Source organism: Onychostruthus taczanowskii, unplaced genomic scaffold (genome assembly GCF_017590055.1).
Source record: "Onychostruthus taczanowskii isolate IOZ18803 unplaced genomic scaffold, ASM1759005v1 scaffold53, whole genome shotgun sequence".
Taxonomy (NCBI): Eukaryota; Metazoa; Chordata; class Aves; order Passeriformes; family Passeridae; genus Onychostruthus; species Onychostruthus taczanowskii.
Window position 1 is genome coordinate 3,301,195 of NW_024502902.1, and position 26,779 is coordinate 3,327,973.

General features: G+C 52.8%; 2 protein-coding genes across 3 annotated transcripts; one reads left to right on the forward strand and one right to left on the reverse strand.

The window, feature by feature from the left end:
• The first annotated feature begins 10,581 nt into the window (after nt 1–10,581).
• On the forward strand, nt 10,582–16,642 carry LGALS2 (galectin 2). Its single transcript, XM_041416967.1, has 4 exons — nt 10,582–10,799; nt 14,918–15,000; nt 15,212–15,371; nt 16,496–16,642. The coding sequence occupies exons 1-4, from the start codon at nt 10,794–10,796 to the stop codon at nt 16,640–16,642; spliced, it is 396 nt and encodes a 131-aa protein (XP_041272901.1). The 5' UTR covers nt 10,582–10,793.
• Nucleotides 16,643–17,574: 932 nt separating this feature from the next.
• CDC42EP1 (CDC42 effector protein 1) lies at nt 17,575–25,878 on the reverse strand. 2 transcript variants are annotated; one of them, XM_041416819.1, is made up of 3 exons: nt 25,436–25,878; nt 21,081–21,963; nt 17,575–20,044 (listed from the first exon to the last, which is right to left on the reverse strand). In XM_041416819.1, the coding sequence occupies exons 2-3, from the start codon at nt 21,523–21,525 to the stop codon at nt 19,248–19,250; spliced, it is 1,242 nt and encodes a 413-aa protein (XP_041272753.1). In that variant the 5' UTR covers nt 21,526–21,963; nt 25,436–25,878; the 3' UTR covers nt 17,575–19,247. The 2 variants fall into 2 exon arrangements, with proteins under 2 accessions (XP_041272753.1, XP_041272754.1); XM_041416820.1 differs by lacking the exon at nt 25,436–25,878 and adding an exon at nt 24,027–24,131.
• Nucleotides 25,879–26,779: the final 901 nt, after the last annotated feature.

Sequence of the window (26,779 nt, forward strand, 5' to 3'; positions counted from 1 at the left end):
TCATCAGCTCTGGCCCAGGACGTGAGCTCTCCTTTCCCCATCATATTCCTCTTTCTTTGGCAAGGTGTTCTGCCAGAGACCTTTCACTTCATTAAGTTTGGTACTGTGGGCTTTGTTACTTTTTTTTTTTTTTTTTTTTTTTTTTTTTTTTTTTGTTTTTTTTTTTTTTGTGTGTGTGTGTGTGTTTGTTTGTTTGTTTTCCTGCTCTGGCTGACTCCAGCAGCAGGTTTCTGGGGGGCTGGCTCAGTTTTCACTCCGCTACTTTCTCTCCAACAAGCAGGCAGCACCTCTCCTGACATCACCTGGGACCATGCACCTCTTGACACAGTCCTCTGGATTTGCAGTCCTGCCATTCCCTGACCTTGGCTGATCTCCTTCCTTTTGCAATACTTTCAAGCACCTTTCCCAGCAGAGGGTTGCAATTAGAGAGGCAAGTATAGAGTTGCATACTTCTCTAGAGGAAGAGCAGGTTTGAGCTCCTTTAATCTAATAGGAAATGTCTCCTTCCCTTTCATATGCAGCACTTTCTTGTATGCAATCATCTACCAGGATTGCTCCCTTCCATTTCTTTCAGCAGTTTCCCTTTCAGCTGTAGGAAGACCTGTCCCCCGTGATCAAAGGCATCCTTCTGCAGCTACAGGAGCAGAATGAGGAAACAGGATGCTGCATAAGGGATCAGAAAACCTGCTGGCTAGATCTCTGCAATTAAGCATGTCTTGAAGCAAGACTCAGGGAAATACTCAGCTAATCTTGCTGCCTCAGTTTCCCTGGTTCTTAGCATGGGGGTATAATTTCGTTTTCTTCCTTTGGGGAATTGCCTTGACCTCTGTACACCAATTTTCCTTTCTGCATTGGTTCTGTCATTAGAGCAACTGGCTCAGCGAGACCAGTGAGAGAAGCAAATACCAGAGTTAGGGGTGAGCTGTGCAACTCCCTGTTTCCTTATGTTCAAGCCTTGCTTCCCAGCTCAAGGGATGTCTTGATTCCTTGGCTGAGCAGGCAGCAGTTCCCTTCTGTTCAGTGTGGGGTGTGAAAGTATCTTCTTACACCCTGGGGAAGGCTCAAGTGGGTTTTGCTGATGCTGATAGCTTCTTTCCAACAAGTATGGGGTATTTGGGGTGTGTTCTGAGAATATGGAAATGCTCTTGCTGCTGAGGAACTGTATCTGCAGCAGGCAAAGATGAAATAAAACTGATGGGACGGAAGCCCTCGTTGTAGCTGTGGCTTGGGGGCTGGTAGGTTTTGTAGCTGGAAGCTGAACAAGGAGAGGATGACCTGCCAGGTTAGTGCGAGCTGCTTGGATTTATGGGGCTGAAGTGAGCACGGAGGGCCTTGAGCCCGCAAGGGGGAGCCTCGATGGAGTCATTCACAGCGCTGCTGATGAGATCAGCTCCAGACTGGAACAGATCCATGACCAGTGCTGTGCACTCGGTGCTCGGGAGTCGGCAGAGGCACTGGAAAACGTGAACAGATTCACCCATTCTTGCTTTACCCCTTGCTTGCAGAGTTGCAGCTGGCAGATGGAAGGGGCATGATTAGAGAGCGCAAGTACTGGGGGGAGAAAAGTAGTTCAAGAGCCTGGATTTTTGCTGAGATACACTTTGGCTCTAAAGAACAGCAGGAGGGAGATGGAGAAAAACCCTATTGCAAAGACATTTTTCACGGGCACCCAAGCGTGATCTGAGCAGAAATTGGCAACGTGGAGCTAGGCATCCTGAAGCAAATTGAGGAGCCCAGCTGCAGCAAATCCCCAAGCCTGGGTGATGAACACATCCCCGCATTGCGGCGACAACGAAGCGTGGCTCAGTGAAGCGTTTGCTGAGGATGTTTAATGTAGCAGCCGCCCGGGAGCTCAGAGATGCACTCGTGTGCAATGCCTCTTTTCCAGCGTGGCTCAGGGAGGAGGCATTCCCGCTGCAGAGTGCCCCAGTGCCGACTGCACGTGTACTCGGCTGTGCAGCTGGCTCAAGTGTGGCATGATGAGCTTGAATAGATGGGTTTTGGCCCAGGCTTGAAAATCTCCCATTGCCAGCAATCTCGTTTTGGCTGCAGCTGCCTCAGGTTCCCTAGGAAACTCCAGTGCTGGCTAAAGTCCGGGCTGTGAAACAGTGGGAGGAGGCAGTCCGGCGGCGCCCTCCCTCCAGCCTGGCTGCTCAGTCTCTGCCACCTGGCACTGCAGCCAGTTTCTGTCCTGCTGCTGGTGATGCTGAGGAGCAGCAGAGCAGAGCGATCCCAGTGCTGGGGCATGGTGGACGTGGAGCTAGGGATGAAAAGAAAGCTGTGACCCAAGAGGAGGGGGAGGGAGACGCTGAGTCTGCATATGCAGATTACCCAAGGGTGGACCTGGCTTTTTGTAGGCTCCTTTCTAGTCCCTCTGGCTTCATCTGTTTTAGTAAGTGCAACAGGAGCAGTGCTGGGCCTGAGCATTGCCTCAGGATGATGGCTTATGCAGTGCAGTTGTTAGCAGTCCCCCTGCCTTGGTTTTGAGCAGTGCCACAGTGCCCAGGCATGGTTGGGGGACAGGGTGGGCTGGGGACTGTTCCTAACAGAGCCTTGTTGCCATGCTTTTAAACCCATGGATGGAAGCTGTGTTCTGCTCCTTGGCTTTTGGGACCAAGGGTGAAACAGCTACACCCTGTAAGCCCAGGTCTTTCAGAAGGCAGGTTTTTGAAGTCCAGTCACTTGCAGCCTGTATATTTATCCTCTAATTTTCCAGCGTTTTCCTTATTGAAGATTGGGGAATGTCATGCAACAGGTCGTGGGTGAGTGTGTGGGATGTAGGTATGTGTGCCAGACTGAAACTGGGAAATGCTCTGTCTGCTGGGTATGGCTGAACTGTGGGTTGTGACTCAGTGTCCAATACTCCATGCTATGCATCGTTGGCTGCATTTGACCTTCTGTCATGTGGGGTGGGTGAGATATTAGGAGAAAATGTTGCCCAAGCAAATGAGGTCAGTGTGGGGACCTGCTCCTGGATGCAGGGATCAGACAGGCCTGGGCGTACAAACATGTGGAATTTGCCCCTCTGGCTCTCCTGCCTGAGGCTGGCAGGACAAGGAGCCCATGGAGCACATGCTTCTGCAAGAACTTCCCATGCACACACACCTGTGTTCTATTTTCCCTGCCACCCCAAGCCACGCAGGCTTGGGAGCTCAGTCAGGGGGCAGAACGGGGGCAGAGCTCATGTATCCCCCATTTAATGTGCTGCTGACAGATACATCCCCCAGCCAGAAGAAGGAGCAGGTGCATTTGACCTGCCTCTGCCTTGTCTCCACTTGGAGGGGCTTTATTCAAGCAACTCACTGTTCCCCTCAGCTCAGCAGGCTTTTCAAAGGCAGTGTCCACGTTCTGGATCTCGCTGCAGCCATGTTGCACTTTTGCTGTCCCTGATGTGCAGCCCAAGCCCCCTCGTCTTGGAGGGGGGGAGATGCTCCTAGCAGAGGCTGCTCCTCTTTCCACAGAGGCTGCTCCTACTCAAACAGGGCAGCTTTGCATCTGGAGTAGCCTGGTTCCCAGCAGCAGTGCTCCGGATGAATTTCAGGAGGGTGCTGGGATTTGATAGGGTTAAAAGCTGTGGTGTCATGGCATGGTTCAAGAGTGGGCTATGAGACTTCTTCCCACTGACTGCTGTGTTTCTCCTGCTGGTGTCCAGAGCTAGTTCGAGGCACTCTTCAGTTCATCCTGAGCCAGATCTCAGGGAAGCTGTGTCTCTGACAGAGATGTTCAGGAAAGATTCCCACCCCTTTCCTAATGAGGCTGAGTGAATAATAGAGATGTTCCTTAGGGATGGTGTTGTAAGCAGTGCTACGTGCACGTTCAGGACGAGAAAGCAGGTCTCCACTAGCTTTTCCCTACTGTGTGGATGTGTGTCCCATCTTGACAGAAGAGATAAGATATCTGCCTGCAGATGGGAACTTGCCTGGCAGTGCAGCCACCTGTCCTCACATTGTGCTTATCAGATCTCCCAGCTTGGGAAGTCTGTTTGAGTCTGTTTGTTGGCAACGTGTTTGAGGCTATTCAGCCTGGGATATGATAAGATTAGTCTGGGGTGAGTCGAGTTGAAGGCATTTAGTTTCAAATACTCTTTTCCCCTCTCTGGATCAAGCATCCTCCATCCAGGAATCTGACTGCCATTAAAGCCTGGTGTTTGTTTTGCTGCTGGGGGCTCTCCAGGAGTGGAGCAGCACAAAGAAACTTGGGGGCAGCTAGAGAGACACAGCCAGGTTCTGGCCCCTGCTTGTTGCCAGTGGTGAGGGAAAAACGGACAGCAGGAAAAGGCACAAACTGGAAGGAAGGGAAAGAGAGCCAGAGAGAACAAAGAGCTTGGCATGACTGCCAGGAATGCAAAATAAACATCCACTGTGCTCAAGTGAGGGCTTATGTACTACTGGCTACAGGGGTCAGAAACAAGAGTAGAGGCTCATGGGTGCAGTCCAGAGAAGGGACAGGATGCCTGTATGGGACAGGGTGTCCCTTAGTGCCCAGCATAGTGCTGGAAAGGGAGACTAGGTGTCCTGTCAATGCAAAGCAGTCACTGCCCTGCTCCCTGGAGTATCCTGTGGAGATGAAATATCTCAGGGTAGTGCTGTGGCCCAGCTCCTTCCCTGTGTCTCACTCTGAAGGTCCATAGGTATTTCTGGTGCCCTTCTGGAAAGTGGAGAAGAGGAATTTGGAGAGTCATTTCTGTGGGCCTGATCTTTTCTTAGTTCTCCTTCAGATGCCTGCAGTTCCCTCTTTAGATGCCCATTTCCTGCACTGAGTCAGTCATTTGGGGATTTGGACTCCTTTTTTTTTGGCAGCTTTTCTTTCCCATGTTCATCTGGTTTGGTTTTTACTGTTTCATTTTGCAGTGCCATCAAAGGGAGTTTGTTCAAGCTGATTTTGCAGCAATAGATAGTTTTGACTTGACAACCCCTTCCTTTGCAGACCTCAGTCATGGCCTTAGATCCAGGGTGGGTTGCCCCTTCAGATGCTCTCAAAGCTGATGTGTGGTAAGGTGGCTTGCTGCTTCCCAGTGGAGATGAAGGATACTTGGCTTTAGTGACGTGAGCATGGGAGAACAGACTTTTTTTTGCTCCCCTTCTTTCCAACCTATGAGCTGTTAATTCTTGTGGCTTTTCAAAACTTGCTATTTCTCCCTTAGCATTTCTTTCTCTATTTTTTCTTTCCAGTGGATGAGCCACCATTGGCGTTGTGCCTCGTGCGTGTGACTCAGATGGATTCTGCTTGTCTGAAAGATTCCTGCAAGTCCTCAAGAGTTGTCCAACCTGCCTGGGCTCAGCGCAGGAAGCCGTGAGAAACACTCTGAAAGCGAGTCCTGCAGCCTCGTTGTCCCTGCGCGGGATGGAGACTTGGCAGTCACTCTCACTTCATGGGCTTGCTGTGCTGTGGGGTTGAATCCAGGATTGCTGCTCTGTGGAGGGAGGTCCCCAAGGACCTTTTGTATAATGGTGCAATGCTGCATTGCTTTTTTGCTTATTCTAGTTCCAGCCAGCTGGTCTCATGCTGTCTCTGTTGTGGGAAATGGTCCCCTTGAAGTCAGTGAAGTTGGGCTTGGGGCATCTTGGAAGTCCCATGGCTTCCACTGCAGGAAGACTTCTGTTCTTTGAATGCCTCTGGTTTTCAGACTTAATTGGACCCACCCAAGGGCTGATTTTTTCCAGAGGCACTGAATGCCTCAGTACCTCCTGCTGATAGTAGATGGTGTGATGAGAGACCAGCATCTTTGATACTCAAGCAGTATCAGCTAGGGGAGCACAGCTTCCTTTTAGCTTTTTGCACAGGTCTGCAAAACAGTTTGATTTTATTTGATTTGATTTTGTGGCCGTGAAAACTTGAAGATGAGAATCCAAACAGGAGGAGTTGATTTTGGATGTGAACTTGGGTGTCTGTGCCTCAATTTCCTCTTGTGAGGGAGCTGCCATCTTCTTTGCTCAATGATAGGATAAAACTGTTGTAGATGATAATCTTTTGGTGGAAGATGCAAGTGGACCATAAGACCTCATGAAGCTGATTCTTTGTGAGTGCTCTTTGGAAGATCTTTGTCCCATTAAGCTAATAATATCTCATCCAGAAGATGTGGGTAAAGCTGCATGATCCCAAAAGTCCCAGAGAGAGAGAGAGGAGCTGTGAGCTTTCTATACATCTTCTCTTTTCCAGTAGGGAAGCTTTCGACACAAGTGAATTACTATCTCCAGGCATGTTTGTGAAAGCCTTTCCCACAACCAGCATTCCTGACATGCACCTATGGGTGAAAGAATTGGAGAGACTGAGTCTGGAAATGGAACTGGGTGACATGTCATCAGTCCTCTGACCTCCCTTCTCCACCCTCTGCCTTTGTGTTCATTCTCCTGCCAGAATCTGGACATTCTCATGTCCAGAAGACATGAGTCATCTGGCTGCTTGGGTTGATAAAAACAACCCCTTATCAACCAACTTCCTTGCAAATGAACCACCTTTCTCCCCTTCCCTGTGCACGGCTCAGACCACATGGAAATGTTTCTACAGACTTCAGAGCTGCCTGAGACAGACATTCCGTTCAAAGGTACAAGGACATAACTTGGAAACCATCCATCAGAGCACATTTGAGGTCCCCATGGAGATGGGAGATGCCAGCTGCTGTGGCACCACCGCCCTTCTGACAGAGGAGGGAGAGAGATGGAGTTTGAGGCTGTACTTGTTCCCTGTGCTCTTGATCTGCTCCACTGCTTGACGCAGATTCCCTTTCTCACTGCTGCCCCTAGCCCTGAAGAAAGATGTGGGGTTTCCCCCACATTTTAGTTCTTCAGCTATCTTTGTCCTTCTTTCTTTTCCCCCACATCCTAAGGAAGAGAGATTGCACCCTACAGCTGAGGAGGGGTGATGTTCGTGGAGAGCCTACTGGATGCTGATGGCCTCTAATGTCTTGCCCTCTGGTTTAGATCATGGTGCTACTTCTGTAGTTTCCACAGGTGCTCTGGATGGTGCACTGTGAGGGAGCTGGGGCAGGAGGGGTGGCAGGAGATTAACCTCTAGTCCTTTGTTCCCTCCCATTTTACTTGATCTGAATGTGGAGACCAGAGCTTTCTCTAGAGGAGCTATCCCACTCTGGGTAACGTCTTAGGCAGGAGCTTGGTGCTCCCAGGCACTTTTTTCTTGTGCTCATCCTTGCTTTGGCTTCTCCTGCATCTCCTGGACAATTCTCTCCTGTAAACACCCTTCAAATCCACAGACCTGCTTACCCAGTTTCTTGCTTACCTCAGTGTTTGGCTGAGGTAAGTACACTTTGTTCTTTCGGTCCTCCTCCGTTAGGAAGCTGTCTGACTTTCAGAGCTCAAGGATCACTTGGGTGTAGGTTGCAGCACTCTTTGCTAAGAGACCAACCAACACCTCTTGACTGAAGGGGAAGCCAGTCCTATTCAGGAATTTCTGTACTCCCAGGTGGAGGACTGAGCATCTCCATTAGTAGGTGGTGGAAGCTTCTGCTCGGTTGCATCCTGAGCCCTGGCCTCTGAAAATCAACCCCACAGCACTCTAAGGCAGGGGTCATTCCCCCCTGGGCTTAATGAAGAGAGGAAATCAAAGCAGAAACAGGCCTTAATCACAACTGCCATGAGGAACTGCAACCAGGGCCCAGATGAGGTCAGAGAACACAGTTTAAATCAGGTCACTGCTTGAGATTTATTGTGTGGAGTTTTTCTTTTTTCTTTACTCCCGCACTGAAATCTTTCCCCAGAGGCTATTCAAGGAAATAAATAGCCAGTGGAAAGGGACAATAGCTTGCTGTGGAGTACAAATTATATGAAGCAGTAGGAAATAATAGCAGAGTAAGCAGCTGCTACTCCGAGAAAGAATGCATGGTTGATCTCTCCAGCTCCCTTTGCCTTGAGCGGACACTGATGCCTGGTCCAAGGCACAGGCTCCCTCGGTGCCTGGAGTGCAATACTGGGCAGGTACCTTATCCACGCTGCAGTGCCATTCTCCAGTGCCACTTCTTTGGTGCCTAGTTAGCACCAAGCCTTTCATGAGGGTGCTAAAGGGATCTCTCCCCTCTTCTTGCAGAGCTTGGGTTGATGTGGAGGCAGTGGCACGTGCATCCATGCACCCAGCATGGCTGCCTTGCCTTCCTCTATCTTCCTGATGCCTTCTGGACTGAGCATTATCTCTGGTGGTGACCTATGTCAGTCCTGCAGGGGACTGTTCATAGCTCACCTTGTCTACAGAGAATGTGTTGGCTGTCCTCTCCTCTGAGCCCCTTGCAGGCCTTCCTCAGAGAACTGTTGAGAGAGATGGTGGGGACGATTTTGGCAAGCTGGTATGAATTCTGGGGGCTGTCTCTGCCACAAAAGGCCCTGAGAATCCTCTAACTGCTGAGTCTACCTTGGCTGGGAAGTGGGGAAGTCTGTGGTTTTCCTCAGGGCTTCACACCTTAGCTGGCTTATCTCCTGCCCAAATAAGAAAACAAAATAAATACTGCTGCCAGCAAGGATCCTGCTGAGGATCTTGGCAGCCTGCTGGGGAGGGTGGCATTCAGTCTGTTCTCAACAGCTGTGTGGGTGCCCTGTGGTTGAGGTGGCAGCTCTAGGCCATGGTACATCAGGTGCTGCTGTCTGGAAGCACCCCAAGGGTCCTGAGATCCCATTGGTACTCCTGGTGGCCTGAGATAACCTCAGGACTAGCAGGAAGGCTAGGAAAGATTGTTGACCCCAAAATCTACCATGTGGGACCTCTGCAATAGAGCTCCTTCATTTTATGGGGTGAAAGTTCTCTGCAGGAGACCTGCCCTGCCATCCTTCTGGCTGAAAGCCAGCGTGCTTGCATTAGCCTCTTCCCTTCTTAAAATATGTTTGGTGTTATTTTGTTTTCTCCATAGAAAATTGCAGGCCTGCCTGCTCCCTGTTGGAAGCTCACCCTGCCCTTGGGTCACCTGTGGCACCCACCCTCACACCCAATGACTACTTGTTGGGTCTTTGCTGTCCCTCTGGGAATGCAGCAAATGTTCCTCTGGTCACAGTGATGTGAACATGGGTGTCCCATATCAGTACAAGCCAACTGCCCTCTGGCCTGGGTAAAAATCTAGGGGGCCCTGGAGGGGTACTCCCAATCAGGTATCCTGTTATAGGATCATCTCTCTGGGGAGTGAAGGGTTCCTGGATCCTTTGCACCAGTGGCTGCCAGCTTCCACAGCTATTGTTTATGTTTTCCTTACTGCACAGATCCTCCACCTCTTTTGCAGATGCTCTTTAGCCGGATTTCCTCTTTCTTTGGGATTTACATTCCCATGCTATCATTGTTTCCCCAGGCTTTCTGCTTTGCAGTGTCAGCAGGGAAGTGTCAACCTGCCCCTGTCACCCTCCTTTCATCATCCAAATCGCCACCTCCAAAATTCTCCAACTGCAGTGGAGAATTTTGCCTCTTCTGGGGTCCCTAAAGTCTCATTCCCTTCTGATGTGGGGAGCACCTACCCCTGCATGAGGGAGACCATGGCTGGAGCACAGGGCTGGTGTCTGACCATATGGAGGCTCAGCTCTGCAGACGAAGGAAATCGCCAGTGCTGGCAGAGTTGCTGCCTGGCTTCCCACTATTGTTCCCAGTGGCAAATAAAAGGGGGGTGAACGCCCCTGCTGAGCATTGTAGGAGGGGGTAAATGTTATCTTGATAAAATCTCACGGCCCCTCTCTGAGCAGCTCGTGCCTCTTTCCTGCTCGCCTCCCTCTCTGTATATTCTCGCATCCCTGGTACTTGTGGCTCTGCACTCTGCACGGGGAGTTTTACTCATCCCTCAGACAGAATCACAGAATGGGTCAGGCTGGAAGGGCCCACAGGGGGTCATCTCCTCCTTGCCCAACCTCCCTGCTCTAGCAGGATCATCCCAGAGCACATTGCACAGGATTGCATACTGATGGTTCTGGAATATCTCCAGTGAGGGAGACTCCACAACCTCTCTGGGCAGTCTGTTCCAGTGTGCAGTCACTTGCACTTCTTCATGTTCAGGTGGGACTTCCTGTGTATCAGTTTCTGCCTGTTGCCTCTTGTCCTATTGCATGGCACCACTGGGAAGAGTCTGGCTCTATCATTCTGACACCCTCCCTTCAGATGCTGACAGACATTGGTGAGGTCCCCCCTCAGTTGTCTCTTCTCAAGGCTGAACAGGCCCAGCTCCTTCAGCCTTTCCTCATAAGAGAGATTCCCCAGTCCCTTCATCATCTCCAGCCTTCTGCTGGACCCACTCCAGGAGCTCCATGGCTGCCTTGTACTGCTGAGGAGCCCAGAATTGGACACAGTGAGAGGCACACACTGCCCTCCCTCTCAGGCAGCTGTAAGGAAAGGGTTAGTAATTTGCAGCACATGCCTTCAACAAGGGCTTGGTGGTGAACTTGTTGCGGAAAAAAAGTCACGAGTGCCTATGCACAACCCATGAAGGAAGCAGGTTTTCAGTTTTGGTTCAGTTCAACTGAACCAAAACTTTTCAGGTCAAAGTTCAACTGTGGTGTGTCGGATAAGAAGTGAACTACTGTGCAAGTGCTAGAAGTGGGGTCACAAACAGGACACGTGTTTTTCGAGGTACTTGTCTCACACAACCCCCAGAACAGACCCCCGGTGACCACTGAATGAAGATCTGAGTATGCGCGATGGCAGAACCATGTCTACTCTTGCCTCACATGCTAATGTGGAACTGAAAGTCACTTCTACCTCTGCTCTTTACCCAAATAAGGGACTGCATAACAATTATTCAGGAAATAAAGTGAACTGGATGAGACCCCACCATCCAGAAGCCCAAGGCACAGAAGGACCAACGGGAGGCTGCTAGATCCATGGAGGTGACTACCTTCTACTTGCTCTATCTTGCTGCTTCTCCCCTTCTCTCTTTCTCTCTCCCTTTCTCTTTTCCAGTTGAGATTAATTCTGCAAAATAAAGTCGGCATCATTGAACTGGCATTTAGGCTCCTTTCCACTTTAATTTGGGCAGGGGAATTCAACAGTGAATCATAAAATTTGAATGGGCATCACCATTTTCTGACCCAAAGTGCCGTTCAACAGTTCCGAACTTTTACTGTTCTTCCCGCCTGGTGGGAGATTGACCCTTTGAGGGAGGTTGAATCTCTCAGGAGATTGACCAAGCCTTTACTGTTACTTTTACTGTCCCTCTGTGGGTGACAGCTCTCTCCTGCCTGGTGTGCCCAGGTTGTCTCCCTCTGAAGGAGACCGAAGGAAAAATGATTATCAAGGGTGACCAGTGTAAAGCTGAAGTTTTACTCTCTCCTGGAGAAGTTTGGCAGTTGCCTCTCTCCTCCAGGGTTGGAATGGGCATAAACTGATTGTGATAATGTACAGGCAATAGCTGACCACATTACTAGTTTGCAGGTTGAATGAAAAATGGGATGAGGAAAAGGTAAGTTGCCCATGAAAGGTAAGAAGGTAAGTTATTTCTGCAGTTTTGGGAGGTTGTTTATCTTGTGTGCAAAAATCAAAAGCTTTCTGCCACCTGAAAAGGGTTGCAGATGTAAAATTTATGAGTTTGAAGTCAGAAAAATGAGGTTCTTAGAACAGCATTGTCTTTTGAGAAAGGGATACAGGAGAAATTGTAAAAACTAGTAGCTATTCTTTTAAATAAAAATGAGCCATTAGAAAAACTACTGTCTGCAGCTGAAATATGAGAAAAACAAATGCAGGAAAATCCAGGTAAATTACTTGATAAAATCCCACATGAATCATCCTCTAATTCAGTCCAGCACATCTATAGGGTGGTATATTGTGAGGGTCCTGAAACATGCGATGGGAACATTTGGTACAGTGATGATGATTTAGAGGCAGGCTCTCACCCCACCCCAAAAGCAGTAAAAGTTCAGCCTTTAATTGAAACTGAAACTGTGGATGGGGGGGTGGAGAAACCCGCACTATTGCTCCCTGCTGAGTAAGATAGATTGCTGGAAGAACATTCTAGATGTTCAGGGGAATACAAAATGGAACACAAGTTTCCCTTTTGGGCAGAGATCAGATCTTGCTGAGTGAGGAAGAGGCAGAAAGATTCTGGTGACATAAGTATTTTTAACTACTAGCCCAGGTAACTAACTACTCATTGAGTACCTGAGCTGCCTGCTGGGCTGGGGGCATAGACCCACAGGACACAGGAAAGCCTGCTGCTCTTTAAAACCACAGGATTCTCAGATCTGGCAGCCTCTGTGCAAAACTTAGCATGTATTTAAGCAAGGTATGAAAGATATCAATGAAGGTGAGTCCTGAGGGTAGCTCCTGTCAGTCCAGCCCTATTAACTCCTTCCCTTCCTGGCCTTCCAGATAGGCTGAAAATGTTTGTATCAAATGCCCAAGATCACATACAAATGGATGGCACCATGAATATTACTGCAGCAGTGGCACAACCACCTATAGACCAAGTTCACATACCTACCTGGTGTGAATTCGCCCCGGAAATAGGGAATTATGGGTGCCATATGGGATGGGTTGGAGCAACCTCTGGGAAGCCACCTGAACCCCCTGGTGAGTCTGTCAAATTTATACCAGTACAGCAAAGCCAAAATCTAAACCAAGACTTGATTCAATTAACAATACCTGCTGTTGCAGTTATTGATAGGGTGGTGACAGAACTAAAGTTTTCTGTGTTACCCTTGGGAAGTGAAAGATAGTTCTGGAAAAATACATCAAATTATTGTCACATGAATAATGCCCTGCCTTTAACCCACTGTGCACTGGTTAGACAAAACTGAGCAATTCTGTTTTATGGTTTTTCCAGCTTATAGAAAACATACTAGAAACTGCACCTAGAGCTGAGGGTTCTCCTATTCCAACTTGAGGTATCCACGGGGGTTTTTAGCTTTTCTGCATACTGTGTTTTGGGGGTTTAAATTTGTGTATGTATCTCTAGGTTTTGTTTCCAAATTTAACCAAGTAATGAAGGTTAACAAGTATGGCATTTATAAACTGTGTTGGAAAGATATGCCTTGGTTTAATATGTTTATACTTAATGAAAATAAGCAATTACTGCTTGTTTGCTTTTGCCTAAGTCTGTAGAAGACCCCCTCCTCATGGGTATATTTACTAAGCCTGGAATACCCAGGATACAGTTCAGAGAGCAAATCCTTACTCCCCAGATAAAAAGCGAGTTACTGTGCAATTTAGCCAGCCGTTCAGTTTTGCTCCAATATTTGAGAAGGGGACCCTGGGCTCTGTATAATCTATCCCTGGGATGGCTGCAGGGCAGCAGTGTGATGTGAAGGTGTGTACAGGTGTGCTGTGGACACAGCAGTGTGGTGTCCCAATGCCAGAAAACACCTTCCCCAGCACTGATTCCTGCTGGTTCCATGCTCAGCCCATGAAGGTTTCACAATAGTTTCAGCATCCTCCACAGCAAACAAATTTCCCAAGCCTGCTGGACTTTATGACCCCTTGCTTGTGGGAAACATCTCCAGGGAAGGAGTGCTTATCAGACTTCTCCTTTCTTCATGATGTTTCAGGGAAGAGTAGAAGCTGCCTACCAGCTGTCTGTGCAGCAGCAGGAGCACTCAGGTGCTCTCTGTAGGGCTTGGGAGGGGGACTGAGGGATGAATGGTTTCCTGAGCCTTCACGTCCTCCTCTGTCTCCCTTTTCCACTTGACTTTTGGAGTCTGAAAAATCAGGAGCACTGTTTACTGACTTACACCTTAGCTCTTACCTGGGAAGAAGGCAGCAGGGGTGATACTCTCCTGTGAGGACAACATTCCTAATCTAAAGGTTAGGCAGGATGGGACTATTGAACCTGAAGTGGCCTGGTGTGTGGCTCCTCAGGCTAAAAGGTTTGGGTCTAGATGGGGCTTGGACTGGAGGCTGCAGAGAGCTGCCACATAGGGATACTGCAGTCCACACAGCTGAATCTGGAGCCACAAGAAGGGAAGGAGCTTGGATGCCACTGTGTCACTCCTGCAAAGTTCACTCCATAACTCATACCATCTAGAGGGAATGTGTTGGTTGTCCTCTCCTCCAAGCCCCTTTGACCCCTTCCTTGGAACACTGTGGGGAAGGATGGTGGAGACCATTTTTGCCTGCTGGTATGGATTTTGGAGCTGCCCTTGCCACAAAAGGAAGGAGCTGGGATGTTCTTTTGGGTGAGCTGTTACACACAGGAAAGAATTCAACATGCTGGTCATGCTTCCTTGACCAGCTGGGAAGATGTTTGCCCTATCTCATGTCTACAGCAGCACCCCTAAGGGCTGTGTTTCGTAGTTCTTCCACTGGGAGCCCACCAAGGAGGCTGGAACTTGCTTTTATTTCCTGGAATCCCTAGTAAGAAGTGCACATATGGAAGTTTTTTCCTAGGATCAAAGTCTTCTGGCTTAATAGCAGCTGTTGGAGCTTTGCAGAGGCAGGAGTCATGTTAATGTGTAAGCCACAGGGAAGTTTAGAGCTGTAAGGTCCTATGTGCAAAGCATTTCTGAGCTAAACTGCTGGTGTCTCCCCACCTGGTTGCTCTGCCCTCTGAGGAAAATGACTGTGAGGGCTGCTGCTCCTGTCCTCTGTCACCCAGGGTCCTCAGCTCACCTAGGCTGGATGAGACTGGCAAGTCATAGCCACTCTCACCACTTGCATTTCTTGGAGAGCATCAGCTTTCCACCAAACCCTGGACAGCATCCCTCTGCTTTAACCCTCTTTCTGTCTCTGCTGTCCTGCTTTCTCTTCCTTCTGCTGAGGACAAGCCAGTTTTCTCTTCCTCTCTCTCTGATGTCTCTTCTCTCTTGCGGGTTTCACTCAGCCCACTCTTCTCTCACTGAATGAGAAGTTCACACAAGACTTGCAGCGTGGAGGGTTTTGTCATGAGAGGAGTACCGGCTGAGAACAATATATGTTCTCCTGGCTGGGATGCCCCCAAGCAGCACCCTCTGAATTGCAGTGGCAAGTCAGGAGGAATGGCTGAAGGAGCCCCACAGACTATTTTTCTCTGCCTTAGGGAAATATTGAAATCTTAAACCTGAATATGAAGCCTGGGAACACCCTGAAGGTGAAGGGCAAAATATCTGCTGATACTGTTGGGTAAGTACAAAGAAACCACCTTGGCGTGCCAGGGTTGAAGGTGGGCTATGGAGGAAGGTGGTTTTCCAAGGTCGCCAGATACAAAATAGCACATTGTTATGCTGCCTGTAACACTGATGGAGGAACTGGGTGCAGAGATGTGTGTTGGATCTCAAGTCTTCCAAGACCCTCTCCTGTCCATGCATATGACTTTGCTCATGCTCATTTATAGCTTCAGCATCAATCTTGGCTGCAGCTCAAGAGATCTGGCATTTCACTTCAATCCCCGCTTCAATGAGTCTGTCATCGTCTGTAACTCCAAGTGCTCCGATTCCTGGCAGACGGAGCATCGTGACCGCCACCTCCCTTTCTTCAGGGGCTGCACTGTCAAGGTGAGGGTGCCAGCATGGCCTTATGGGGTGTGTGTGGTGTGGGGGGGTATGGGGTGTGAGGGGAAGCCCCTGGTTAGCAGATTCCCATACCATAGTTTTCCCGGTCCCACCCAACACCTCCTGCTCCCTCACCATGGCCTCTCTTCTGGGTTTTTGGTCCTGATTGCCATTTCCACTCCTCTTTCAAAACTGCAATGCTGTTTCTGGGAATTTTAAATGAGTTATGTCTGTCTCATGCTTTGTAAGTACTTCCTGGCCCCTCTATCTGCCCAGCAGGTGAGTGTACCTGGGGCATGTATGGAAGTAAAGGCAGTCTCCAAGAAGCAGGGTTTTGCTGCTGTTAACCTTCTTTCTCTCCCTCCTTCCTATGTAAACACAGGCTTTAAGGCAACCCCGAGTTTGGAGCAATGTCCAAAAGCCTCTCCCTGAACTCTTCTGTCCTAATTACTCCTGGATCCATGCTGCCAATTTGTCCTTTCTCTCTTCCTGCCAGGGATGCTGTCCTAGTTGCTGCCTCACCTTATCTGATGTCCCAAATCACTAAGAGAGCTGCATTTAGGAGTAGTCCAGTTGCTATAGCTGTGGAGAGGAAGCTTGTTTCCTCAGACAGAATTGGCTCTTGGGGAAGGGGTAGTGAGGTGACAGCTTTGGGGAACATTGCCTTTAGTTTTCAATTACCAGTGATGCATTCTTGTCCTGTCTGCTTGAGCATGTTTATCAGCAAAGCTCCTTTCTCTGAGTCCTGGTGAGCTGCTGAGGGCATTGGGGGGTCAGGTTTATTCTGCCCTGTTCAGAGGAGAATGGTGATGTACACATTCCATATGCTCTGTGAATACATGTAAAGACATACCTGGGTTTAGCTGCTCTGAGTTTACAGTCTGAGTAGCTGAAACAGCCTTAGGAGAGATCCTATTCCCAGTCATAGTCTGTATTCCTGCTTAGACCCTTGATATCAACTGCTCACTTCCTGAATCACCCTCACCTCAACCCGCAGCACCTTGCTTAAGGTTGTAGAGGACAGGTCTGACCCTCTTATGTAACAGTCAGGCCTTTTGCCTAAATGCTGAGCTCTAAATACTCTCCTTGCCCCCAATTCCTGCCCTTCTTTATCTTTTTTCTCCCAGTTCTTCATTGAGATGCTGTCAGACAAATTCCGTGTGAAACTGCCGGATGGTCACGAAGTGTGCTTCCCCAACCGGCATGGCTACCGCAATATCAACTACGTAAGCATCATGGGAGGCCTCAAGATCATCTCCTTCAAGCTGAGCTGATGGGCACTGCTTCCTAGCTCTAATAAAAACCCAAGCCAGTGGAAGACTGCTTGTTCCAGCTGCTTTGTCTTCTGTGAGAGCTGTGTATCCCTGTCCAAGCCCCTGACAAAGCCCAAGGTTCTCCCACCAATAGGAAAGAAGGCATTGTTGGACAATGCCAGGTACCCTCCAGGTCAGAACAGGCTGTGGGGTTGAAGGGGTTGCAGGTAGGCCAAAGCAGGCTGTAGGTGGGGTCCAGGATGAGGACACTCTATGATTGCTGGGGAAATGGTTGTGTAATCTTTTCACAAAGCTCCATCACTTCCTGCAGCCCAGCTTTCCAGAAGGGGAGATGGTGAAATGGGCAGGAAGGCATAAATGTAAATGAAGGGCATTTGATGTGGCATTAGGTGCTACAAAAGTGCATCATTAAAAGGTGGCATGGGTGACAGCACAGGTGTGCCCCCAGCCAGCATTCCTGCCATAGATAAGGGATTGTCTCCAACTTTCCCTTCCAGCTCACCTCACTTATCTGCTGGCACATTCCAGTCAGGTTAGCCATTACTCTGACATTTCCACTGATGATCCTACTCATCGAAAATGAGGCAGTGGGATTTGGGCTGAGTTATGTGCCTCAGTACCTCCTTGCACAGGACTACAGGCAAACAGTCCCAATTATGACATGCTGTTGCACTAATTGAAAAATATCTCGCCAGCCCAAAAGTGAGACTGATGTGTGACAGCAAACATTGGGACACTTCAGGCTGGGTGGGAGGATGGCAGAGTAGAAGAGTATCTTACAGAGAGCCTGGTCCAAGGCAAGGTGTCAGTGTCTTTGCCCTCCCTCTCCACTTCCTCACTGCCTCAGATGGAGGGATTGGTGGCTGGGGCTCCAACAGCCATAGCAAGGAAGACAATCAGGTCACAGCAGCCAAGGGGACGCACCAGAGAAGTTAGTATCAAAACTGTTTTAATGAGGACAATAATAAGTGCATGGGATACAGAAGAGAGGCAGAAAGGATAATTCCACAGATATGGGTCTTTGGTCTTGTGTTATGGTCCGGGAAGCAGGGGGCAGAGGAGAGCTCATCCTGAGAGCCCAGGTCCCCACCCTGGAAGGTGCAAGGGAGAATAAGGCTGATCCTGCTGGCTGCCAGTGGCCAGACCTGGGGACTTCCTGAAGCTGGTGCCTGCCCTGGTTTGCTGCTGCTGGCTGGCATGGGGCAGCCCCTTGGGGAGGCTGGGGAACATGGGCTTGCCCTTAACCTTGGTGGTCTGGCTGCAAGTGGCACTTCCACGTGCAGCACGTGTGCACCCTGCAGCTCTTTATCCCGCTCTGAAGAGCTTCCTGGCAGAAGCAGCTGCGTGGCGGGTGAGCTGCGTGGGAGCAGAGTCCTGCAGCCATGGCCCAGCATCTGGCACATGCCCTCCTGTCCCAGAGAACAAGGGGGGTCCTGTGAGGGTCCCTCCGCTGACCTCAGCCCCCGAGCACGCCGGCTCCACGCCACGGCACAAAGGCGCTTCTATGAGGGCTGGTTTGCGCACGGGCCAGCGTGGGGGACAGCTCATTCCAGGGCGGCTGTGTCACCAGGGCCACTCGGCAAGGGACATCAGCCATTACCCTCGGGAAGGGGTGTGCTGCAAAGAGGGGTGTGTGTGTGGGGAATGGGCAGGGAGACAAGGATGGAGACACAAACTGTGCCACCACCACGAGGATGGTGGCACAAACTGAGTGGCTGCAGAGGAATCTCCTTGTTCTGAGGAAGGGGGAAAAGAAAGGAATCAGTGACAATATCTTTTAGGGCCTGTACTGCAGAATTTGGTGACCTGACAACCTGCCTTTGCCACCAGTCAGCCAAGAAGTTTCTCCCCTCTCAATTGCTGAGGGGAGTGGGGGTCAGGAAGGAAGCTGTCCTAAGCGGTGCCCAGCAGCAGGAGGCAAGTGAAAACATTCCTGATTATTTCTGTGCTTGCTGTCACCTCCTGAACACTGAGCATGCAGCTTTTTGGGGAGGGCAGGGGAAAAGAGAAAGCTCAGCTCTGTGGGGTTTGCCTGCCCTTGGGATCCCAGCTGACATTCCCCTGTTGATAGATGTGCTATTCTGAAGGGTCTTGCACCAGCTGGAGCTGGGGAAACCCCATCCCCTAAGTGCCAGAGCTATCAGTGGGAATATCTCTGGGGAGGCATGCATGCCATTGCAGAGGATGGTTGTGGACATCAGTGGAAGGATGGAGTATTTCCCCAGACATGCTGGTGGAGCTAGGCTAAAGGTTGAGAGAGAGGGTTCTGGGGAGAATGGGATGGGCTAGGAAGGATTGGGGGTTCCTTTGGCACATGGGAATGTTCCTTTGATGTCTAATGGCCGTGAGGCTGGAGAAGGGGTGCTATGCCTGGCTCTGTGGAGCGCACTGGCCCTCTGCAGCAGCCTGGCCCAGCCCCAGGGAGCCCTCCAGGACATGGGCTCTCCTCCTTCCCTCCCCGGCCTGCCCAGTGCCCCCACTTGGCAAGGAGGTCACCCACTGGGTCTGGTGGTGACACTGGCACCAGCGGGCGGGGCACAGGGAGGAGGGCAAAGACCGTGGCACCAGTGTCTCTGGTGGGGCCTGTGATGGGCAGGATGGCTGTTCACACCTTGACTTCATCGTCCTCTTCCTCCTCCTCATCGGCATACTCGAAGGAATTGCTGCGGCCCCCTCGGGCACCGCTGTAGCTTTCCTGCAGGCTGGAGAGCTTGGTCTCCTCCTCCTCCTCTCCTTGGCTCCAGCTGGCCTCGGGGGACCGGCTCTCCCTTGTCACTTGTGACCCCCACAAGCTGCTGCTGGGGCTCTCCCACGGGGTCTGTGTCCGGGCCTGCCGGGGACCCTCACCCTTCTCCGAGCTCCGCGGGGTGCTGGTCCCACCATAGTGGCGGGCCAGGACCTGGGTCGCTCGGTCGAATTCTCCAGCCTCAATGGTGCAGTCGTTCCAGTGGCCTTGCCACGGGGACCCTCTGGACACCGCCCCTGGCCCCGAAGCCCAGACAGAGTTCGCTCCAGCGCCTTCAATGGCACATGCCTCTCCGTTGGCATGGACCGACAGGCCCGGCAGTGAGCTGGCCCCTGACACGTTGCTCTGCCTGGAGTGGTCCCAGAAGCTGGATGCTGCCTTCTCCTCTTCCTGGGATGCACGCACTGCTGCAGGGACCCTGTCCTTGGTTCCCTCTTCACACAGGAGGTGTGGGCCATCCTCCCCCACCTCGCTGCCATTGGTTTCAGAGAAGCTCATCACCTGGAGGAGCTCGCTCATCAGGGAGGGCCCCAGGTCTAGGCGGAAGGACAGCAGGGAGTCGGAGCGATCCAGCTCATCTTCCCCAGGACAGGTGCTCTCTTGGGCCTTTTCCAAGCGAGGGACACGAGGGATGGTGCAAAATCCAGACTCCAGCCCTGTGAGGCAGAAGGTATGGCTGGTGAGGGAACAAGCCTGACTTACTTCTGCAGGGGAAAAGGGACACTGCTGACAAAGTGGCTCAAGTCATGCTCCTGTCAGTGGCACTGGCCTCTAAAGGACAGGTCAGTGTCTCTGTGGACATCCCCAAAGCCCAGTGTTAAAGCAGAGGGTCTCCAGGTGGGCTCTGGGCTCGGTAAGATGGCAGTGGGTGCTGAGCCAGGCAGGTGAGACCAGGAGATGGCAGCATTGCCTCAGCCTGCCTTTCCCTCGGAGCCCGGCCAGCTCCCCCGGCTGCTGCAGGCACCCCAGATACAACCCCCACCCTGAGACCTCCTGCTCCAGACCTCCCTCCCTGGGGAAAAGCTGAGCACAGCCCAGTGCTGTGAGGCTGGAGAGGAGCCACACAGATGTCCTGTCCCGTCCTTCCCACAACCCTTCCCCAAAGGGCACTCTGGCTGGCAGGGAGGGATGTGGACACGATGGAGAAGGGTGGATGGAATCCCTAAGGAGCAGCACATGGAGATGTAGAGGTTGGCACAGCTAAGGGCAGGGTTAGACCACCTGTGTGGGGGTGGGGAAGGCCATGCTGTGGGTCTCCTTGACCTCACAACCTTGGAGTGGGAATTGCTCCACTGTCCCAGCACCTTTTTGGCTTCCTCAGGGAAGCTGCTCAAGTGAAAGCTGTAGGGCTGAGGGCAGATGGGGGGTGCTCCCTTACAGCTACTGCACAGAGGCTGCCAGCTGCCTGGGGCTACAGGAGAGGGGCAGAAACAGAGAAACCATCCCTGCCCCACTTTGAGGGACACCCTGCGAGGAGAACTTCCAAGGGCAGGAGCAAGGACCAAGGTTCAGAGCCAGGTTAGGTTTATCTGCTTGGAGGGATTGTCAAGACCGGGCAGTCTTAAATATCCCACCTCTCCTTCAAACCCTAAGTATCTCACTGGGGAGGAAACTGAGGCATGGAGCAATGGAGAAGGGCTGCAGAGGATACTCAGTGCCCGGGCACCCGCCTCTGCCTCGCGCTTCACTCACCGTAGGCCTGGTGTGTTTTGGAGAAGCTGTTGGAGGCACTTTTGAAGGAGAACTTGCTGGTCAGGCCCCGGCCGCCGCTGTCCCCATCATACATGGCCTCATTGAGCTGCGGCAGCGAGACGGCGTTCTTGATGATGGGCGAGACGGCGGGGGGCGCGGGCGAGGCCCCCACCTGGCCCCCGCTGCCCCGTCTCTTCAGCGGGCTCCGGCGGACGTGCCGCAGCGTCCGGGCGAAGAAGTTGTTGGGTTTGGCCGCGTCGGCCCCGCCGTGGTTGCTAAGGAAAGAGGTGTCCCCGAAGACGTCCCCGCCGCGCCCCACGTGCATGGTGTGCCGGAAGTCGCCCAGCGGCGGGCTGATCATGTCCGGCGTCAGCTCCGACTTCAGCCGCCGCTTGCCGTGGGAGCCTGACACCCAGCTCAGCACCGGCAGCTTCCCCAGGCTCATGTTGCACCCTTCACCCTGCCTTTGAAAAAGCTCCAAAAATCAGCCCTCACCAGGCTTCCGGCACTGGGGGGGTCTGTCACATCCCCAGCCTCCCCACTGCTTCTGCTCCGATGCTCTTGGGGTGACAGCGCATGTCGCTTCGGCTTTCGGCAGTTTCCCGCTTCCCTGCACTACGTCGCGCTCATGAAATCACCCCCAGAGCGTACGTCCTCAGTGGTGAGGACAGTGGTGGCACGCAGATGTCCCCAGGGGGTGTCTGGGTCACCCCCGTTCTGCAGAGGTCACCGGAAGCTGTGTCTGGTCGTGGACTTAGAGGTTAATCCACTGTCTTCTTCTGCTGCTGGGTGAGTGGGAGCCAGTCACGGATGGGGCAGCAGGCAACAAAGAGAGCTTCAGGTGGACTGGTAGGGCAAGAGCATCGGTCCCCTTGTTGGCCACCTAAACAAGGCAAGAGGAACAGTAAAGCCCTTGGACAGGATTTCCCCAATCCCATTGACTGTATCCACAGAGCTGCCTGAGGAGGTTGAAGGCGGTGCATAAGGCAGTGGCGAGCTTGCTACTGGCTGACACTTTATCTGGCCCTTCTCTCAGGGAGGAAGAAAAAGGCTTTCCTCCAAAAACATGTGTCTCCCTCACCTTGCTGACCTGCCTCAATAGGCGTTAGTTTCCCGCCTGCAAAGCAGCTTTGCCAGACCCACGCCACAACACAGGCTGAGGATTTCCCTCCGAGGCAGAACCTCCTCCCAGAGCAATGCCCTGCTTGGCTGCCCCAGCTCCTGGGGCGAGAAACCTCTCCCTCCTTTTTGCTATTCAGATGAACCCTTGAGGAGAGGGTGAGGCCTGGGGCCCATGTGCTTCTCAGGGAGGAGTGGTGGGAAGCAAAAATGCAATATTTGTATATTGCTTTGTTTGTCCTTCACTGGCTGGGTCCCGTGTGCTGGGCAGACACGTTGAAGAAGCATGGGAGTTGGCAGTGTGGGGAGGGCAGCTGCTCTGGAGACGGGAAACTGAGGCACAGCGAGGGAGGTGATTGCCTGAGGCTGGAGGAGAAGGTGGGGTGGGTCCCTGCACTCAGGCAGGGACTCCCAGAAGCACTGAGGGGCAGGCAGGAAGCAGCAGCTGGATGCACGGCAGGGTGATGACCTCCCAGTCAGCGGGGAGGACTCTCAGATCAGCAGATCCCCTGCTGGTGTGCATAGCAAGTTGGAGAGGGTGGGTTGGGGCAAGGAGAGGATTCAAGGTGCCTCTCAGAGTGTCCATGGCCTGGGCAGCCAGCTGGGGACGTACCCTTCCCTGGGCTCAGTTCTGTGGCATCAGGACAGAGCTGAGTCCTGCAGCAGGGCTGGCTCTGGAGGACAGCATGCCAAGAGGTGACGCAGGAGCCTCACATCTCCATGTGCTGGGACCCCCACTGCTGCATGGCTTCCCCTGCCTTCCCAATGCTTCTCCTGCTTCTCCATGCATCGCCTTGGAGCAGCCAGGCAGTGCCAGGATGGCAAAGGCTCTGGAGAAGGGGAGTCCTGGACATGAAATTGCTTTCCTGGCTGGCTAGATGCATTTTTGCTTTGCCCTGGCCGTGTTTGCTCACCCGGGGCCTCTCTTATCTGCCAGGGGTTAATGACTGGGGAAGGGAAAACAAACCTCCCCCAGCAGCGCCCAGCACCATTGGCTGCCTCCCCAGGGTGGCAGTGGCCTCCTGGGGTGGCAGTGGCTGATGGCAGCAGGGATAGAATGGTGGCAGGTTGGGTTCCTGCTGGCCCCCAGCTCATGCAGCTCATGTCTTCCTCCTGCCCACAGAGGCCAGGCAGGGCTGCCTTGCAGCCAGGACAAACCAGGCATGTGGCAGATTTGGGGTGAGGGGATAACTGGGGAGCTATTTCCTTTCCGTGGCAGAAGCCCACCCATAGCCATTGGGTCAGGGCTCTCCTGGAGTGCAAAGGAAACTACTGGGTTGGTCCCTGCAGCACAACCGGGCTCTTGGGACCACAGGGAGAGAGATGCAACTGCATTTCTGAGCTGTCCCCAGGTATTCCAAGGAAAGCACATGACTCTGGGAGAGGGGATTAGCTGAGCTACAGCACTCAAGTTTTCCCTTTCCTCTGCACATTGGAGCCCCTGAGAAACCCAGAGTGGGGACTGTTCCCTTTAGCATGCACTGCACCAGCCAGGGCACTCTTACCCCCACCCCAGATCCCCCCACAACACAGCTGTCCACAGCCACCCCTATGGGGGACACCACACCTTGGGATGGGGGGGGAGGCAAGGAAAAGGGGGAATGTGGGAGGAGAGCATCCCCTTGTTCCCCATCTGGACAACTATTGAGTGAGGGAGTGGGGTGGAGGAAAGTGTTTCTCCTTCCTTGTCTCTTGGTCACCACAGGGAAGCAAGCCAGCAACTCCTGGCCCCTGGCTCTCCTGGCCTGCTGGCAGGCAGCAAGCGCTGGGAAGAGGAGGGAGGGAGAGAGTGAGGGAGGGAGTGAAGCAGCTGGTGCCCAACCCTACCTGGATGGCAGGTTCCTGGCAGGCCTGTTGGGCTTTTCCTCCTTCCAATCTCCCCCTTTCTCTTTCCTTCTGCCCCTGGTGTGGCTCCCTGCCTCCTCTGAGCCCTCCCCGTTACCCGAACAGACTTCTCCAGGCCAGGGAAACTCGTGATTCTGCGGGCAAAGGGTGACCTGTGTGCTGTCCTTTCCTCCACTGGGCAAAGGGACCCCTCTGCCTGGCCACCTCTCTGTCCGGGTGCCACCGCTTCCATCTGGCAGCCCTTGGTGCTCACCAGCTCCTGGCACAGCAAGCCCACAGCCCACCACGACCTCCCCTTCCCTGGCATACCCTCTCTGGCTCCCTTCTTGCCTCCTCTGGGAAGCCCCCTGCCTTCCAAGACCCACTGCCAGCACCTCCTCCTCCTCCTCCCAGCCTGGCCTCCCCCGTTTCCCCCAGAGTTCAGCTGGTTACCACTGGTTTTCCACTAGCTGGGAATGGCCAGAGCTTTCTGCTTGCTGGGAAGAGCGGAAACCAGAAAGGGGGGGAAAATAATCCAGATGTCTAGTTGGAAGGAGCTGCTGAAAGCAGCCTCTTCCCTCCCCCAAAGGGGACATACTGCAAAAGAGAGGGAGAAATTTGGGGTGGTCTCAACAGCAGGAAGAGCGGGTGGAAATGGCTGTGGGTGGCCAGGAAGGCTTTCCCAGCCTTCCTGAGTGATGAGAAACCTCCCTTTCCCCGAAGGAAGGGAGGCAGAGTTCCCCTGTTGGGTGACTGCTTTGGCATGAGGAAAGGCAGCAGGGACAGGCTTTTGGGGAAGGGGGAAAGGGGCTTGGCTGGCTGGGCTGGGGCTCTTTCAGTCTCCGTGGAGCAGCGCCGGGCAGTAGGCAGACGCCTAAATCTGACTCCTGTGCTGCTGGCTGCTATATATACACAGTGATATCTCTGTATAACAAGGATATTTTTCCAAGCAGACATTCTGGGACATAGAGGGAGCCCGGAGCTACGGAGGTGGGCAGTTTCCAGCCATCCCTTCCCTGCCCACTTGTGAAAAAGGGCTCCCTTTCTTCCTCCACACCCCTAAAATCGAGGTGCCGAGAGCCTGTGGGGCTTTGAGGGGTATCCGGAGCAAGGTCTGGGAGACAGGCGTCCTGCCTTCCCCCATCCGTGGGACCCTCTTCCCACTCCCTTTCCTTCCCGCCCCTGCTCCCGTCCCGTGTCCCCTCTCCTCACTCCCAGTTTCCTGTTGCATTCCTGCTTTCTGCTCCCTTTATTTTTACCATCCTTCCCGTCTCTATCGCCTTGCCACCCCTCCCGCTTCTCCCCTCTCCAAACACCCTCTCCAAACACCCCCTCCACCCTGTTCCTTCTTGTCCCAACACCCCCCTGCCCCCAGCTCTACAAACTGATGAATCAAAACTTTCAGGATTTACCTCTTTCCAACCAGGGTTATTATTTTTTTCCCCGTCCTCCAGACGAAAAGTTGCGAGACACTCTCCGCAGGCCCCTGTAACTTGTTCCAAGGATTACCGGTGCTGTGTTCCGGAGTGGAGTGGGGGAGAAAGGGGGGGGCCTTGCCCCCTCCTTTTCCCACGGCTGTCCCCCCAAGGCTGGCTCTCCCAGGCTGACGCCCTGATGCCACGGGAGAGAGGGAGCGAAGCTGGCGGGGAGGGGACGTGGGAAGGAGGAGGGCGGGCTGCAGCACTGCCGAGCCAATCCTCGACTCGGCAAGGAGACCAGAGAAAATGAGATTTATTCCAACTATCCAGGACAGAAAACTTCAGGAACTTCTCTGCCGCTCCCCTCCTCCTCCCCGCTTCCCCGGTGCCATTTCCCGTCTGCCGGCATTGGCTGCCTCCCGCTCCCGGGTGCCGGCTCCGGTGGGTTTGGGGGAAGGGGAAGGCCCGGTTGCTGTCTAAGCCGGTTGGAGGAGCCCGGCTGCAGGGCAAAGGAAAGGGGCTTGAACCCTGTGTGTGTGTGTGTGTGTGTGTGTGTGTGTGTGTGTGTGACCCCTCCGGTACCACACAGGGTCCCCGCTCCCATACTGGTTAGGAAGTTCCCAGGGGAGTAGCACTGCCAGCCAGGACTGGGGTCTGCGGGTGGGTGGTCGCGGCAGGAGCTGTGGTAGCGCTGGGTTGGGCGAGAGCAGGATGACAGCCTCGCCAAAGCCACGTGGGCCACGCTGGTGTTTGCTACAGGGTCAGGACAAGCGCCATACCAGCGACAGTGTGTCAGACCGGGCTGAGGGGGTGGCAGCGGATAAATGCAAGGAGGTGCTCTTTGGTGGCACCAGGGAGAGCTTCTGCCCACATGTGGGACGCCACAGCGCTCTGGCATCGTGTGTTATCCCTTGATGGTCGCAGGGCAGAAGACCCTATCAGTGCCAATGAGGGGCAACCTGCTGGTGGATGTAGCATCGTCAGTGCCATCGGTGACCCTCATGGCCTTCAGGCTTGGCTTGGTGGCTCTGCCGGGGACCACTTGGCCACACACAAGCACCTATTCAGGGCCCTGTTGAGGAGAAGGGAGGTGTCTCTGCTGGTGAAGGCGAGACAAGACTTGTTGGGGTTAAGTAGGGCTTGGCTGAAGGGATGACAAGATGTCTGCAGAGATGTCAAAATGGAGCCTGGCCGCTCACTGCGCTCGGGTGGCTCGTGCTGGGGTGCCCAGGCAGGAGCACCTTATTGCTCAGAGGTTTGCTAAGCAGCAGCAGTAGGGTTTGGCACTGTTCTCTGGCTTCTCTTCTGCAAAATGGAAGTAGGAGTTTCTGCCTTCTG

Excerpts from the sequence above, each read along its gene's own strand:
- LGALS2 (XM_041416967.1), top strand. Across the intron at positions 15,001-15,211 it reads ATATCTGCTGATACTGTTGG|CTTCAGCATCAATCTTGGCT; the intron begins GTAAGTACAAAG and ends GCTCATTTATAG. Across the intron at positions 15,372-16,495 it reads TCAGGGGCTGCACTGTCAAG|TTCTTCATTGAGATGCTGTC; the intron begins GTGAGGGTGCCA and ends TTTTTCTCCCAG.
- CDC42EP1 (XM_041416819.1), bottom strand. The coding sequence starts at position 21,525 with ATGAGCCTGGGGAAGCTGCCGGTGCTGAGCTGGGTGTCAGGCTCCCAC. Across the intron at positions 20,045-21,080 it reads CAAAACACACCAGGCCTACG|GGCTGGAGTCTGGATTTTGC; the intron begins GTGAGTGAAGCG and ends TCTGCCTCACAG.